Source organism: Neophocaena asiaeorientalis, unplaced genomic scaffold, assembly GCF_003031525.2.
Source record: "Neophocaena asiaeorientalis asiaeorientalis breed wild unplaced genomic scaffold, Neophocaena_asiaeorientalis_V1.1 scaffold331, whole genome shotgun sequence".
In the NCBI taxonomy this organism is placed as follows: domain Eukaryota; kingdom Metazoa; phylum Chordata; class Mammalia; order Artiodactyla; family Phocoenidae; genus Neophocaena; species Neophocaena asiaeorientalis.
The window spans coordinates 239093-256737 of NW_020172138.1; the positions used below are offsets into that span (position 1 = coordinate 239093).

General features: G+C 37.3%; 1 protein-coding gene across 1 annotated transcript in view; it reads left to right on the forward strand.

Moving 5' to 3' along the window:
- The window catches only part of NETO2 (neuropilin and tolloid like 2), a 66563-nt gene that overhangs the window by 37928 nt on the left and 10990 nt on the right, over positions 1-17645 (forward strand). Inside the window, exon 8 of the mRNA XM_024752014.1 lies at positions 4565-4793. Within this exon, the coding sequence (XP_024607782.1) occupies positions 4565-4793 (229 nt within the window). The remainder of the gene's footprint in view (positions 1-4564; positions 4794-17645) is intronic.

Here is a 17645-nt window from a genome sequence, read left to right on the forward strand (position 1 = left end):
GAACGACAGCAAAAGGTCATTGGTTGCCAGGAAACAAGATTGAAGATGGATTTTGACTGCTGAGGAGCAGCAGGAGGGAATTTGGGGGGTGATGGAACTTCTTGATTATGGTGGCTGTCGCTTGACTCTGCATTTGTCAGAGGATTTTATTATATATTACTTGAGACTTGACTGAATGTCTTGTGACCAAATGTCAGCAAGGATTGAGGAACTGAAATTCTCTTAACTTACTTTGGAAGAATAAATTGCTACAGCCACCTTGGAAAGTCATTTGGTATGCTCAGGTAAAGCTGAAAATTGTTATGTCCTACAATACAGCAACCCTGCTTCTAGATAAATACCCAGATACTCATCATATGAGAGCATAACGAGAATACAAGAATGTTTACAGCAGTATTTAATATTTTAAAAAGTGGAAGCAAGCTAAATGTCCAAAAGGAAAATGGATAGTGACTCATTTCTACAGTTGATCCAAGATTTTAAAATACACAAAAAAGTAAATAAAATATACAAAAAATACTATATATTTTTACAGATACATAAATTTAAAAATCTAAAACTGTACATAGGAATTATAAAAATTATACTTAGGATGGGATGTGTAGGAAAGATAATGGGAACATAGAAGGCTTTAGCTGTACAGTTGACACTTGAACAACACAGGGGATAGGGCTACCAACCTGCTTGCAGTTGAAATTCTGAGTATAGCTGTATAGTCAGCCCTCTGTATCTGAGGTTCCGCATCCTCAGATTCAACCAACTACAGACTGTGTAGTACTGTAGTATATATTTATTGAATAAAATCCATATAAGTGGACCTGCACAGTTCAAACCCACGTTGTTCAAGGGTCAGTTGTGCACAGAATTGAACTGCACAGGTTCACTTATATACTGATTTTTTTCAATAAATATTATAGTACTACACAATCTGCATTTGGTTGGATCTATAGATGCAGAAGCACAAATACAGAGGGCTGACTATAGGACTTGAGCATCTGCAGATTTTGGTATCCAGATCAGGTCCTTTCTAGGACCAGTTCCCCATGGATACTGAGGGATGAATGTACAGAGGTGGGGGTTTTTGACCATATTTAATAGTTAAGTATTTAAATGCTTAAGTGAAATTAATACTTTAGATCTTGCTCTTTCTTGAAATACTTCATGAAGAAATGATTCTATATTCATAAGTTTGTTAGGAGTGTGACCTAGAATGTTGAATAGTGGAGAATGTTACTTTTTATTAATAAAAGTAAGTCGATTTTTTAAAGTTAACATAAAAAGTACTGTTCACAGTTGACATGGAAAGTGGATCAAGGGACTTCCCTGGTGGTGCAGTGGTTAAGAATCTGCCTGCCAGTGCAGGGGATACGGGTCGAGCCCTGGTCTGGGAAGATCCCACATGCCACAGAGCAACTAAGCCCGTGTGCCACAACTACTGAGCCTGCGCTCTAGAGCCCACAAGCCACAATTACTGAGCCCGCATGTTCTAGGGCCCGTGAGCCACGACTGCTGAGCCTGTGTGCCACAACTACTGAAGCCCACACACCTAGACCCTGTGCTCTGCAACAAGAGAAGCCACTGCAGTGAGAAGCCCTCGCACCGCAACGAAGAGTAGCCCCCACTCACTGCAACTAGAGGATGCCCACGTGCTGCAACGAAGACCCAATGCAGCCAAAAATAAATAAATTTATTTTGTAAAAAGTGGGTCAGATTTTAAAAATTGTGTTAAATAAGAAAGTAAGCAGATGATTTTATTTGAGTACTTTAAAAGAAAAAATATGAAAGACCACCATAACCCTTGAGTACTCAAAATGGGGTAAAGTACTTAATGGGTGATGTTGAAGAAATATTCACTTATATATACAAAAGAAGTCATTGGTGTTGAGTATGTAAGTAGTGTTTTAGTCTATTTTTATCAGTGGCCTTTCCATAAAAATAACAGCTTTCTGAGGATTTCATTGCATTTCTTTTGGGGGCTCTAGTAAAAAGCGTTTTTTTCCCCACTGGAGTTACGAACCAGTTGAGAACATGAAGATTCAGACTAGCCCCTTTATTACACTAAAGGCTAGGGGAAGCAACTTAGTGAGAGAATCAAACTAGATTTGCTTATTCCCTACCCACTAGGTCCACCTACCTCAGTCTAGACTGGACCGTCCCATCCAGGGAAGGTGCATCTGCAGAAGAGACCCACTTACCCAGGTCACTGTTTCTCATACTCGCTGGTCCAGGGAAAGAGGGAAGGAAAAAGGGACCAAATTCCCCCCCATCCAAGTGACTCTCTCCACTTCCCTGGGGAGGGTATAGGAGTGGGTAAGAGGCCAAGAGTGTTTGTGTTTACTAAAAGATCTCGTCTCCTGTAATTTAGGTGAGAGAAGAGTAGTTTGTGTACCCCTTCACCCATTGCAATTGGTCAGCCTCATATTGTTAGAAATATTTTCTGAAGATCAGTTGAATTAAACTATTAACCAGTATTTATCTGTATTCACAATAGAAAAGAATGTCATTCTTGTCATATGACTTGCCTTAAAACCTTGACTTTTAAAAGTTATATATTTAAAGAGCATTTACTATGGCCTTATACAAGTACCATGTTTCTTCAGTTAAAAAAAAAAAAAAAGTAAATACTTCAAACTTCCTGATTATTTTTCTGGTATTTAGCTCTACCAAACTAGGTTTTATAAACCTAGTCACTTTTTCATTAATTGCTGTCAGCAAGAATTGTACTGGATAGAATTAGCATGTGATACGCTCATTAGAAGACCGTACAATCTAATGGAGAAGACAAATAATTACAGTAGTAGTGATACTGCCAGAGAACCATGGGCAGTATGTTTTGGTTATATGAATGATGAAGAAAGTAATGAAAACAAATGATATATTTTAAGCAAACACATTGCTTCTGTGTTAAAATATATTTTTGGAGGTTTTATGAAATTTTGAAATGGAAATCCATTACTGGTGATTTTCCACCAGTCTCTTGAAAGTGGCTAATTGGTCATTTCAAATAAGCCAAAGTTACTAGTCAAAATTTAACTCTGAGCTGTATTTTTGAGTTTTTGTTCTTAGTTTTATGTCCTCAAGGTATTTTAGGGGGAAAAATATCTGACATTTTTGTTTTATGAAGCCCTTTAAAATAAAGAATGGGTGTGGCATCATACTGCTACCTCCAGGATAGCAACCAGCAGGTGAATACCCACTAGATGTCTCCAAAGGCAATCAAAGAAGTCTTCATTCTTCATTCACTAAAATATTATTTTAATTGTAGAGTTACCTATGAACAAGTAGAGCCAAAAGGTGAACTGTGTATGAGAGAGAGTGTGTGTGTGTGTGTGTGTGTGCCTGCACACATAACAGGCATCCCAGGGAATGGGAAGAACGTACAGTTTAAGAGTCAGAGCAACCTAGGTTCAAATCCTCGCCCTAAGTAACCTTGGGCAAATTCCTTAATCCCTGTGAGCCTTAATTTCCTTCCAGCCCATAAAGAATAATACCTATTTCATTCTATTCTTTTGGAGATTATGCTCAAGGTCTTTCTAAGCCTACAATCTAATGGAACTCTTCAAATAAGAATGGGTCAGGCACATTTTAAGAATAACTTAGTGCCAGGTAGCAAGCTGCCTATAAAATTTGAGGAAGGGGGATACTAAGCAAAATAGAAAACTATAATAGTGTGTATTTTGAAACTCCAGTTTAAATCTTTCTGACTGAAAATAGAAATTGTTAATTTATGGAGTAAAATCTTAAAACCACTTAAATGTGCAACAGTGAGATAGTGGGTAAATAAATGACAAGACATGGGCATGATTACAGTTATGAAGAGTATAGGTAGGTTTTGATGTGTTACAGCAAAAGCAGGATGTGTGTATCTTACAATTAAACTTAGGTTTTGAAAATGTGAAGAGCGACTTCCCTGGTGGTGCAGTGGTTAAGAATCCACCTGCCAATGCAGGGGACGTGGGTTCGATCCCTGGTGCGGGAAGATCCCACATGCCGCGGAGCAACTAAGCCCATGCACCACAACTGCTGAAGCCCACACACCTAGAGCCCATGCTCCGCAACAAGAGAAGCCACCACAATGAGAAGCACGGGCCCTGCAACGAGAGTAGACCCTGCTCGCCACAACTAGAGAAAGCGCGCGCAGCAACGAAGACCCAACACAGCCAAAAATAAATTTTTTTTTAGATGTGAAGAAAAAAAAGTTTATCACAATAATTGTTAGAGTAATAGAATTATGTTTCTTTTATTTTCCCAGTTTCTCAGTACCACGAGTTTGCTTTTATAACAAGGAAAACATGTAAGATAGTCATGGAGCAAAAAATTTCTCTTTACAGACACAACACAAACTAGGTTCCTTAATGCTTGGTTTCATTAGTAAGACAACCAAAGAAACAGACCATTAGTCTTAGTTCTTTTACCTACTTAGGCATCATCCTTTTAGTTATTGTTTTTCTGTCAGGTGTTATAACTCAATGCAGTTTTAACTTACATATTGATTGGATAATAGAACTAGAAATTTTAATGTATCTTTTTAAAAGCACTGTTTTTCTTTGTTTTCATGTTACAGATTTATTTGAGGTTCCTAGATTATCAGATGGAGCACTCAAATGAATGCAAGAGAAATTTCGTTGCAGTCTACGATGGGAGCAGTTCTATTGAAAATCTGAAGGCCAAGTTTTGCAGCACTGTGGCCAACGATGTAACGCTTAAAACAGGAGTTGGGGTGATACGGATGTGGGCTGATGAAGGTAGTCGGCTTAGCAGGTTCAGAATGCTCTTTACTTCCTTTGTGGAGCGTAAGTAAATAATTCCTATAGCATTGAGATCTTTTACTTAATCATTTATTCAGAATACAATTACAGAGCATTTCCTTTAGACAAAGACTGCTAGTCACAGAATGTAAAAGTAACTAGGTCTTAGTATGTATTCTTAAGGAACTGTCAGGCGTGAAAAAAGACATGGTAATGCATAAGTTGAAACCCTACCTATTATAAAGATATAAACATGTGATAGTGCAAAAAGTGGAGACTTCTCAAGATTTTCAAAATTGAAAATAATTATCAGTAGTATGAATTCAGCTTGGTGAATAATGTGAATCCACCAAACCATGTTCCCCAAAGATTTAGATCGACTGTTTTTTTAAAAACTTTTAAAGTAATTTTAAGCTTATAGAAAGTTGTAAAAATAGTAGAGTTCTCCTGTGCCCTTCACTCAGATTCCCTTAATGTTAACATCTTACAAAACCGTTGGAAAACTGAATATTAACACTGATGGAATATTATTAACCAATATAGAGATCTTACTGAGAAATCAGTAGTTTTCTCATTAATGTCCCTTTCTGATTCAAGATCCCACATTGCCTTTAATTGTCATGTCTCCTTTAGTCTCTTCCATTTGTGACACTTCCTCAGTCTTTAATGACCTGGATGCATTTGAAGAGCACTGGCCAGCTACTTAGAATGCCCATTGATTTAGGTTTGTCCGATGTTCTCTCATGGATTCAATTGAGGTTATGCATTTCTGTCAAGAATACCATAGAAATCACATTCCACCTTTCTCAGTACATCATACCAGTGAGGTGGGGTATGTAATGTGGTTTGCCTTACACTAACTTGGATCACTTCCTTAAGGTACTGTCTGCCACATTTCTCCACTATAAATAATAATTTTTCCTTTCTAATTAATAAGTTTCTTTGAGAGTATGCAAATATCCTTTTGCTCACTAGTTTTAGCATCTGTTAATGATTTCTGCCTGTAATAGTTATTGCTTCAGTATTTACCTAATCGTGGTTTTCTGTTTCCATCATTCCTTCTACACTTAATTATAATTCTGTGAAGAAGAGCTGTTCTTTTTCCTTCATTGATTTATTCAGTTGTTTGTGTCAGTATGAGCTCATTTTACTCTATTATTTTATATATAATATATATATGTTACTCTATAATAAAAGTTACTTTATTGCTCAAAGTCCCGGCTTTGGCCATTGGGAGCTCCTTCAGGTTGCCTCCTGTACGCTTTGGATAATAAGCCCATTATTTTTTTTAATCACTTCCTTACTTTCTGTTCCGCAGGCTGAACCAGGCTCAACTTGTGTTTTCCTTGCCCAAGCCTTAGAACCAACCATGTTTCCAAAAAGCCCTTTCCTTCTCTTCTAGTGAGAAATCTGGCTCTAATTATCCATGGTATATTTATTTGTTCAATCCTAGGATACACATAAAGTAATTTTAGGATTGCTAACCCATATCCCTGTTAGAAATTTCCTAACAGAGTACACTATTTGTGTGCAGTTCTTTTTATCTTGAGCCATGCTGTCAAAATATGGTGTTCGATTTACTTAGGTTAGTTGTCTTCCTCTCTCCTTTGCGTGTGGTTCATCTGTAGTACACTTAGGTTCATTTGTGATTGTTGTGACTGTTTATATTTTGTTTTGTGTCCCCCCCACCCTCATCATGGTTACTTTAAATTGTTTTTATTTTCAGAGTACCTGGAATATTGCCATTATTCAAAGAGTGCTCTACAAAAAGATACACTCAAATATTGTTCCTTTCTCATCTCTCCTGTGCCAGTCCCACCCCCAATTCTTTGCACTCCATTCCTACCAACTCTCTACTGGTAACTAATCACATTAGTCCCTGGTGTATCCATCATGCATTTCTTTTTACACAAAAGAGCTGATACATGTGTATTTTCTCATAGCTTCTTTTTTCTTACATGACAAGCATATTATACTCTTTGCACTTTGCTTCTTTCACTTAACAGTATATCCTGGAAATCACTCCATATCAGTTCATAGAGATCATCTTTATTATTTACAACTCCATAGTTATTGGGTTGGCCAAAAAGTGCCTTTGGTTTTTAAGTAAAAATAAAAGACATATTTTTCATTTTCACCAAGAACTTTATTGAACAACATATTCATCCTTTTGTTCCACTACCTTCTGCCATTTTTCAGGCAACTTCATACTTCCATCTTCCCAAAATTTTTATCTTTTTGAGCAAAGAACTCTACCTGCTGCCTTTTACAGTCTTCCAGGGAATTGAAAGTTTTTCTATTAAGAGAATTTTGTAAAGACCTAAATAAATGGAAATCCGAAGGTGCAATGTCTGATGAATGCGGTGGATGAATCAGAACTTCCTAGCCAGGCTGTAACAGTTTTTGCCTGGTCATCAAAGAAACACGCGGCCTTGCGTAATCCTGATGGAAGATTATGCATTTTCTGTTGACTAATTCTGGATGCTTTTCGTCGAGTGCTGCTTTCATTTGCTCTAATTGGGAGCAGTACTTGTTGGAATTAATGGTTTGGTTTTCTGGAAGAAGTTCATAATAGAGGACTCCCTTCCAATCCTACCATATACTCAACATCACCCTCTTTGGATGAAGACCAGCCTTTGCTGTGGTTGGTAGTGGTTCATTTCTCTTGCCCCACGATCTCTTCTGTTCCACATTATTGCGCAGTATCCACTTTTCATCACCCATCACAATTTGTTTTAAAAACAGAACGTTTTCATTACATTCAAGTACAGAATCACATGTGGAAATACAGTCAAGAAGGGTTTTTTCACTTAGCTTATGTAGAACCGAAATGTCAAAGAAATTAACATAACCAGGCTGGTGCAAATGATATTCAGTGCTTGATTTAGATATTTTGAATATGTTGGCTATCTCCCGCGTTGTATAACGTTGATTGTTCTCAGTTAATCTCTCAATTTGATCACTACAACTGGTCTACCGACTGTGGAGCATCGTCCAGTGAGAAGTCTCCAGCACAAAACTTCACAAACCGCTTTTGACATGTTCGATCAGTCACAGCACCTTCTCCATACACTGGCACAAATCTTTTTTTGCGTTTCAGTTGCGTTTTTACATTTCTTGAAATAATAAAGCATAATATGCCGAAAATGTTGCTTTTTTTCTTTCATCTTCAATATTAAAATGGCTACACAAAAATTCACCAATTTTGTTAAGTCTTTTTTTAAATGCACACTGATATGACAGATGTCACAATCTAACAAAATTGTTTCAAATGAAGTTAAAGACAACTAAGTGCTACTAGAGCCATCTTACAGAAAAAAATGAACCTTTTGGCCAACCCTGTAGTACATTGTATGTACATACTTTATTCAGTCTTTCAGTTTATGGGCATATGGGTTATTTACAGTATTTTGCAATTACAAGCATACTGTTACAATCAATAATGTTATGCATATGTATTTTCATATTCTTGGAGGTATATCCTCTGGATAGATTCCTAGAAGTGGGATTACTGATGTAAAAGGATGTAAATCTTTCATAGTTTGCCAAATACCCTTCCAGAATGGTTGTATATTTTTTTAAGTTATGATAAAATGTACCCTCAGCCATTTTTAAGTGTACAATTCAGTGGCACTAAGTACATTCACAACATCATACAACCATCACAGCTATTCATCTCTGGAACTTATGTAACATCCCAAATTGAAACTCCATACCCATTAAATAATAATTCCCATGCCCCTATTCCCCCACCCCCAGGTAACCTCTAGTCTGCTTTCTATCTCCATGAATTTCCCTATTCTGGGTACCTCATATAAATGGAATATTTGTCCTTTTGTATCTGACTTATTTTACTTAGCATAACGTTTCTAATAATTTCAGTCCTTTTCAAGGCTGAATAATATTCCATATGCGTATAATACCACATTTTTGTTTATCCTTTCATCTGTTGATGAACAATTGAGTTGTTTCTACTTTTAGGCTATTATGAATAAAGCTGCTGTGAACATTAGTATACAGTTACCTCTTTGAGTCTCTGCTTTCAGTTCTTTGCTGTATATACTATGCCTAGAAGTAGAATTGCTAGATCATATGGATATTCTATATTTAAATTTTTAAGGACCACCAACCGTTTTCACAGCTGTGCCATTTTACATTCCCTCCAGCAATGCAGCAGGGTTGGTCCCCATCCTCACCAAAACTTTATTTTTTTGATAATAACCATCCTAATGGCTATAAAGTGTGATTTTTTTTTTTCATTGTGATTCCAATTTGTATTTCCCTAATGATGAGTGATGTTGAGCATCTTTTCACGCTTCTTGGCCACTTGTATACCTTCTTTGGTGAAATGTCTACAGGCATACATCATTTTATTGCACTTCACAGATACTACAGTTTCTACACGTTGAAGGTCTGTGGGTACCCTGCGTTGAGCAAGTCTATCAATGCCATTTTTTCAACAGCATTTTCTCACTTCATGTTTGTTTCTGTGTTACATTTTAGTAATTCTCATAACATTACAAACTTTCATTATTATGTTTATTATGGTGATCTGTGATCAGTGATCTTTGATGTTACTGTTGCCAAAAGATTATGACTTGCTAAAGGATCAGATTAACATTTTTTAGCAATAAAATATTTCTAATTAAGGTATGTACATTGTTTTCTTAGACATAACGCTATTACATAGTATAATACAGCATAGTGTAAAAATAACTTTTATATGCAGTGGGAAACCAAAAACTTAATATAACTTGCTTTATTGCAATATTTGTTTTATTGTGGTGGTCTGGAAGTGTGGTATGCCTGTATTTAGTCCTTTACTCAGTTTTTGACTTGGTGGGTTTTTTTTGTTAAGTTGTAGAAGTTCTTTATGTATTCTGATTATTAATCTCTCATCAGATACATGATTAGCAAGTATTTTTTCACATTCTGTGCATTATCTTTTCACTGTCTTGATTGTGTACTTTGAGATACAAAAGTTTGATGTAGTTTGTCTATTTTTTCTTTTTTTGTCTGTGCTTTGAGTGTCATAATCCAGAAATCATTGCCAAAGACAACGTTATGAAGCTTTTCCTCTATGTTTTTTAATTTGGTAACAATTTTTTTATTGATTTATAACATATGTTTCATGTGTACAGTGTTATATTTTGATTTCTGTATACCCTACAGCATGCTCAGCACCAAAGTTTAGTTTGCATCTGTCACCATACAGTTGACCCCCTTTACCCATTTGCCCTCCCCACCCCCCATTAACTACTACTCTGTTCTCTGTATCTGTGGTTTTGGTTTGGTTTGGTTTGATCTGTTCTTTGTGTGTTTCTTTGTTTCTTTGTTTTTAATCCACATATGAGTGAAATCATATGGTATTTGTCTTTCTTCATCTGACTTATTTCACTTAGCATAATACCCTCAAGGTCTATCCATGTTGTTGCAAATGCAAATATATATATATACCACATCTTCTTTATCCATTCATCCATCAGTAGGGCTTTAGGTTCTTTCCATATCTTGGCTATTGTAAATAATGACGTGATGAACACAGGTGCATAAATCTTTTCAAATTAGTCTTATTCTTTGGATAAATACCCAGAAGTGGAATAGCTGGATCATATGGTAGTTCTGGTTCTTAATTTTTTGACAAATCTCCATACTTTTTTCCATAATGGCTGCAACAATTTACATTTCTTCCAACACTGTATGAGGGTTCCCTTTTCTTCACATCCTCTGTAACATTTATTATCTCTTGTCTTTTTGATAATAGCCATTCTGATTGGTGTGAGTGATATCTCATTGTTTTGATTTGCATTTCCCTAATAATTAGTAATGTTGAGCATTTTTTCATGTGCCTGTTGGCCATTTGTATATCTTCTTTGAGAAAATGTCTGTTCAATACCTCTGCCCATTTTTTAAATCCAGTTGTTTGTTTTTTGTTGAGTTGTATGAGTTATTTCTATTATTTTGGATATTAACCCCTTCTTGGATATATGATTTGCAAATATCTTCTATTCAGTAAGTTGTATTTTCATGTTGTTGATGGTTTTCTCTCCTGTACAAAAGCTTTTTAGTTTGATTTAGTCTCACTTTATATATTTATTTATTTTTATTTTTATTTTTTTAAGGTACGCGGGCCCCTCACTGCTGTGGCCTCTCCCATCGCGGAGCACAGGCTCCAGACGCGCAGGCTCAGCAGCCATGGCTCACGGGCCCAGCCGCTCCGCGGCATGTGGGATCCTCCTGGACCGGGGCACGAACCCGTGTCCCCTGCATCAGCAGGCGGACTCTCAACCACTGCACCACCAGGGAAGCCCTCACTTTATATTTTTGCTTTTATTTCCCTTGCCTGAGGAGACATATCCAGAAAAACGTTGCTAAGACCAGGATCAAAGAGTGTACTGCTTATTTTCATCAAGGAGTTTTATGGTTTCAGGTCTTACATTCAAGTATTTAATCCATTTGGAGTTGATTTGTGTGTGTGGTGTGAGGTAGTGGTCTAGTTTCATTCTTTTGCATATGGCTGTCCAGTTTACCCAGTGCCATTTATTGAAGAGCCTATTCTTTCTCCATTGTGTGGTCTTTGCTTCTTTGTTGTAAATTACTTGTTCGTATATGTGTGGGTTTATTTCTGGGCTCTCAGTTCTGTTCCATTAATCTCTGTGTCTGTTTTCTACAAGTAACATGCTATTTTGAATACTACAGCTTTGTAATATAATTTGAAATCAGGGAGTGTGATACCTCCAGTTGTTCTTTTTTCTCAGCATAGCTTTGACTATTCAGGGTCTTCTATGTTTCCATATAAATTTTAGAATTTTTTGTTCCGTTTCTGTGAAAATGTTCTTGGGGCATTTGATAGGGATTGCAGTGAATCTGTAGCTTGCTTTATGTAATGTGGACATTTTAACAATATTAATTCTTCCAGTCCATGAGCACAGAGTATATTTCCATTTATTTGTGTCTTCAGTTTCTTTCAACAGGTCTTATGGTTTTCACTGTAGAGGTCTTACACCTCCTTAGTTAAGTTTACGCTTAAGTATTATATTCTTTTTGTTGTGATTGTAAATGGGATTCTTTTCTTAACTGCTCTGTTAGTTTGTTATTAGTGTATAGAAATGCACCAGATGGTTGAATATTAATTTTATACCCTGAAACTTCACTGTATTCATTTATTATTTCCAAAAGTTTTTGGTGAATTTTTAAAAATATATATTTTTTTATTTGATTGCACTGGGTCTTAGTTGTGGCTTGCCAGCTCCTTAGTTGCAGCATGCATGTGGGATCTAGTTCCCTGACCAGGGATCGAACGCAGGCCCCATGCTTGGGAGCGTGGAGTCTTAATCCCTGTGCCACCAGGGAAGTCCCTGAATTTTATTTATTTATTTGTTTGGCTGCATTGGGCCTTCGTTGCTGTATGTGGGCTTTCTCTAGTTGCAGTGAGCAGGGGCTACTCTTCGTTGAGGTGCATGGACTTATTGCCGTGGCTTCCCTTGTTGCGGAGCATGGACTCTAGGCACACAGGCTTCAGTAGTTGCAGCATGCGGGCTCAGTAGTTGTGGCACATGGGCCCTAGAGCATATGGGCTCAGTAGTTGTGACTTATGGGCTCTAGAGTGCACGGGCCTCAGTAGTTGCAGTGCATGGGCTCTAGGGCATGCGGGTTTCAGTAGTTGTGGCGCGTGGGCTCAGTAGTTGTGGCTCATGGGCTCTAGAGTGCAGGCTCAGTAGTTGCGGTGCACGGGCTTAGTTGCTCTACGGCATGTGGGATCTTCCCAGACCAGGGCTCGAACCCATGTCCCCTGCATTGGCAGGTGGATTCTTAACCACTGTGCCACCAGGGAAGTCCCTAGTGAATTTTTTGGAGTATTCTATATATAAAATAATGTCATCCACAAATAGTTACAGTTTTACCTCTTCTTTTCCAATATGGGTACCTTTTATTTCTTTTTCTTGACTAATTGCTCTGGCTAGGACTTCCAATACTATGTTGAATAAGAGTAGCGAGATTGGGCATCCTTGCCTTGTTCCTGATATTAGAGGAGTAGCTTTAAGTTTTCATCATTGAGCATGATGTTAGATGTGCATTTGTCATATATGGCCTTTATTATGTTTTCGGTACATGCCTTCTGTACCTATTTTATTGAGAGATTTTTGTCATAAATGGGTATTAAATCTTGTCAGATGCTTCTTCATCTATTGAGATAATCATGGTTTTTATCCTTCATTTTGTTCATGAGGTGTATCACATTGATTAATTTATGGATGCATCCCTAGGGTAAATCCCACTTGATCATGGTATATGATCCTTTTAATGTATGGTTTGCTAATATTTTATTGAGTATTTTTGCATCTGTGTTCATCAGAGATGAACCTATAATTTTTTTGTGGTGTCCTTGCCTGGTTTTGATATCAGGGTAATGCTGACCTAGTAGAATGAGTAGGAAGTATTCCCTCTTCTTTAATTTGTTAGAAGAGATTGAGAGATAGGTATTAAATCTTTGAATGATTGGTAGAATTCACATTGTAAAGCCGTCTCGTCCTGGACTTCTGTTTTGGGGGAATTTTTGTTTACTGTTTCAACCACTTTACTGGAGATGAGTCTATTAAAATTTTCTATTTCTTTATGGTTCAGTCTTGGAAGGTTGGATATTCTAAGAATTTGTCCGTTTCTTCTAGGTTGTCCAATTTGTTGTCATACAGCTATTCATAATATTCTCTTACAATCCTTTATATTTCTGTGGTATCCTTGTTATTTCTCATTTTATCAGAGTCTTCTCTCTTTTTTTCGTAGTCTAGCAAACAGTTTGTCAATTTTATCTTTTCAAAAGACAAGCTGTTAGTTTCATTGATCTTTTCTATTGTCTTTTTGGTCTCTGTTTCACTTATTTCTGCCTTGATCTTCATTAGTTCTTTCCTTCTACTGACTTTGGGCTTTGGTCATTCTTCTTTTTCTAGTTCCTTTAGATGTAAGTTTAGATTTATTTGAGATTTTTCATGTTTCTCAGGGCAGGCCTGTATCACTATAACCTTCCCTCTTAGTATTGCTTTTGCTGCATCCCTATAGATTTGGTATGTCATATTTTCATTTTCACTTATTTTCAGGTATTTTTAAATTTTTCCTTTGATTTTTTTTTGCTGATCTTGTTCAGTAGCATTTGTTCTTCACAAATTTATGATTTTTCCAGCTTTCTTCTTCTGGTTGATATCTAATTTCATAGTGTTGTGCTCAGAAAAGATACTTGATATGATTTCACTCTTAAATTTGCTGAGATTTGTTTGTGTCCCAGCATATGGTCTATCCTTGAGAATATTTCATGTGCACTTGAGAAGAATGCATTTGGATAGAATGTTTTGTACAAATCTATCAAGTCCTTCTGGTCTAACTTTTCATTTACGTGTACTTTTCCTTGTTGACTTTTTGTCTGGATGACCTATCCTTTGATGTATGTGAGGTGTTAAAATCCCCTATTATGGTGTTGCTGTCAGTTTCTCCCTTTAGCTCTGTTAATTGCTTTATATAATTTGGTGCTCCTATGTTAGCATATATATGAATAACTTACATCTTGATGAATTGTCCCCTTTATCATTATATAATGTCCATCTTTGTGTCTTGTTACCTTTTTTGGCTTGAAGTCTGTTTTATCTGATATGAGTATGGCTACACCTGATTTCCATGGCTGTCATTTGCTTGGAGTATCATCTTCTATCCCTTCACTTTGAGCCTATGTTTGTCTTTAAAGCTGAGTGAGTCTCCTGGAGGCAGCATATCGTTGGGTCTTGCTTTTTAATTCGTCCAGCCACTCTGTGCTTTTTGATTGGTGAATTCAGTCCATTTACATTTAGGGTGATTATTGATAAATCAGGACATAGTACTGCCATTTTATTTTTTGTTTTCTGGTTGGTCTGTGTCTCCATTGTGGGTTTTTTCCTTGTGTTTCTGTCTGCTATTTCAGTTTGGTCATTTTCTAGTATGTTTTCTCAGTTTCCTCTGTTTTTATGTTTTGTTGTTCCTATAAGGTTTGTATAAAATATCACATAGTTAAAATACTTTTTTTCTGTTGATAACATCTTGTTTTCATTTGCCTATATGAGTCCTGACCTTTTCCTTCTCCCCTTTTGTGTTTTAGATGTCCCAATTATTTCTTTTTATGTTGTGAGTTTGTTACCAAATTGAAGTAGCTATAGTTATTTTTACAGTTTTTTTTCCTTTAAGCCTTATGTTATGATCAAGTGTTTAACAACCTATTCTGATACAGAGTTGCAATTTTCTGATTCTGTCTATCACCTTACTCAAAGTTTTGTATACTTTTGCCTTTTCATTTCAGGTAGAAGAGTTCCTTTCAACATTTTTGTAAAGCATGTCTAGAGTTGATCAACTCCCTTAGGTTTTGTTTGTCTGGGGAAAAGCCTATATTTCTCCTTCATATCTGAATGATAATTTTGCTAGAAAGACTATTCTTGGCTGACAGTTTTTGTCTTTCAATATTTTGAGTGGGTCATAACACCCTCCTGGCCTGTAGAGTTTCTACTGAGAAATCTGCTGATAGCTTGCTTAATGGGGGTTCCTTTGTAGGTTACCATCTTTTTTTCCCTTTGGCTGCCTTTAAAATTCTTTCTTTGTCATTGAGTTTCAACAGTTTTAATATAATGTGTCTTGGAGAAGATCTTTCTGTATTGAGGTAATTAGATGTTCTCTTAGCTTCATGGACTTGTATGTACAGTTCCTTCCCCAGGTTTGGGAAGTTCTCAGCTATTATTTAAATAAACTCTCTGACGCCTTCTCCTTCTGGGATACCCATTAGTTGCCCTTCCTAATAGAGTGAGATAGGTCTCATAGAATTTCCTCGTTTTTTGGTCTTAATTCTCTCCTTTTCTACCTGTTTCATTTCTAGATTTCTATCTTCGAGCTTCCATATGGTCTGCTCTCTTTCCAGTGCTTTCTTCATCTGATTTATTAAGTTCTTCAACTCCAGAATTTCTGTTTGGTTTTTTTTAGCGTTTCAGTCACTTTGATACAGTATTACCTCTGTTCATTAAGTTTATTCCTGAGTACATTGAGCTGCCTTTCTGAGTTTTCTTGTAGCTGGTTGAGTTTCTTTGTGACGGCTAATTTGGATCCTCTGTCAGATCACATTATTTTGATACTTTAAGTTTGGTTTCTGGAGGACTTTCGTTTTCTTTTTGTGATATGGTGTTACCGTGATTCGTCATTGTGCTTGATGAGTTGTTCCTCTGATCGCACATTTGAAGTAACAAAGCTTTTTCCCCCCCGACTTGATTCTTTTTTTTTTTTTTAATATTTATTTATTTAGGCTGCACCGGGTCTTAGTTGCAGCACGCAGGACCCTCGTTGCTGCATGTGGGATCTTTTAGTTGCGGCATGCAGGCTTTTTTGCGGACTTCTTAGTTGAGGCATGCGGACTCCGAGTTGCAGTGTGCATGCAGGATCCAGCTCCCTGACCAGGGATCAAACCCGGGCCTCCTGCATTGGGAGTGCAGAGCCTTACCCACTGGACCCCGCCCCCCGCCCCACTTGATTCTAAGGGTTCAACAGGTTAGTAATTTGAGGCCTTTCTTTAGTTTTCCAGTAGGTGGCACTATAACACAAGTTTTTGGTTTCTTTTACTGGAGCTGCCTCCGGTTATACATTTGAGGATCGGCACTTTGTTCGTTGTCATCTTTATTGTCATCGCTTGTGCCTCCAGGGTTGTTGGTGCCTTGCTGCTGTTGGCATCGCCACCTGGGGCACTGAGATTGCGGGCACCTCCACCACGTCCAGGGTCTACTGAGTTGCAGGCTCTGATACCATGGGAGTAGGGGGAGGGGAAGAAGGGAGCTGGGATTGCAGGTCCCAGTAACTTTGGTTCCCTGTGGCTGCAGGTACCACTGCAGCCAGGAGGCTGGTGTTGTATGGCCGCCTCCCCTGCCGCTACCAGGTTCTCGGGTTGCAGGCTCAGCCATAGAAACAAAGTGGCAGAGATCACAGGCAGTGACTCTGCTGTTCCCTGAGTGCTGCCTCCTCTTTGTGTTCCAGTCCACCCACCTTTACATATACAGATGTCTGCAATTCACCAGCATCCTGGTCTATTGGGCAGAGTTGAGTTATGGATGTTTTACTGGTTGTAGACTGAAGGGGAGAGACAAAGGGAGCACTTGCACCATCATCTTGCTGACATCACTCCTTTTCTCTATGTTTTCTTTTAAAAGCTTTATAGTTTTCACTCTTACATTTAGGACTTTGATCCATTTCATGTTAATTTTTAAATATGGTATAAGATAAGGGCCCAGCTTCATTCTTTTGCATGTGAATATACAGTTTTCCCAGGACCATTTCTTGAAAAGACTGTTCTTTCCCCTTTTAATAGTCTTGTTATCCTTGTCAAAAATCAATTGACTGTAAATATGTGAGGGTTTATTTGAGGGGCTCTTTATTCCGTTGGTCTATTTGTCTATTCTAATGCCAGTACCACCTGTTTTGATTACTGTAGCTTTGTAGTAAGTTTTGAAATTAGGAAGAGTCTTCCAAATTTGTTCTTTTTCAAGACTGTTTTGACTATTCAGTGTCCTTTGAGATTCCATGAATCTTAGAATAAGTTTTTCTATTCTGCAAAAAATACTTTTGGAATTTTGATGGGAATCACAATGAATCTGTGGATTGCTTTGAGTAGTACTGTCGTCTTAACAATATTAAGTCTTCAATCCATGAACCCAGGATGTCTTCCCATTTATTTGTCTTCTTTAATTTCTTTTAGCAACATTTTGTACTTTTCATCGTACATCTTATATCTCCCTGGTTAAATTTATTCCTAAGAATTTTCTTCTTTTCAATGTGTTGTAAATGTTCCATTTGTTCCTTGTTAGTGTGTAGAGATGTAACTAATTTTTGTTGATTTTGTATCCTACA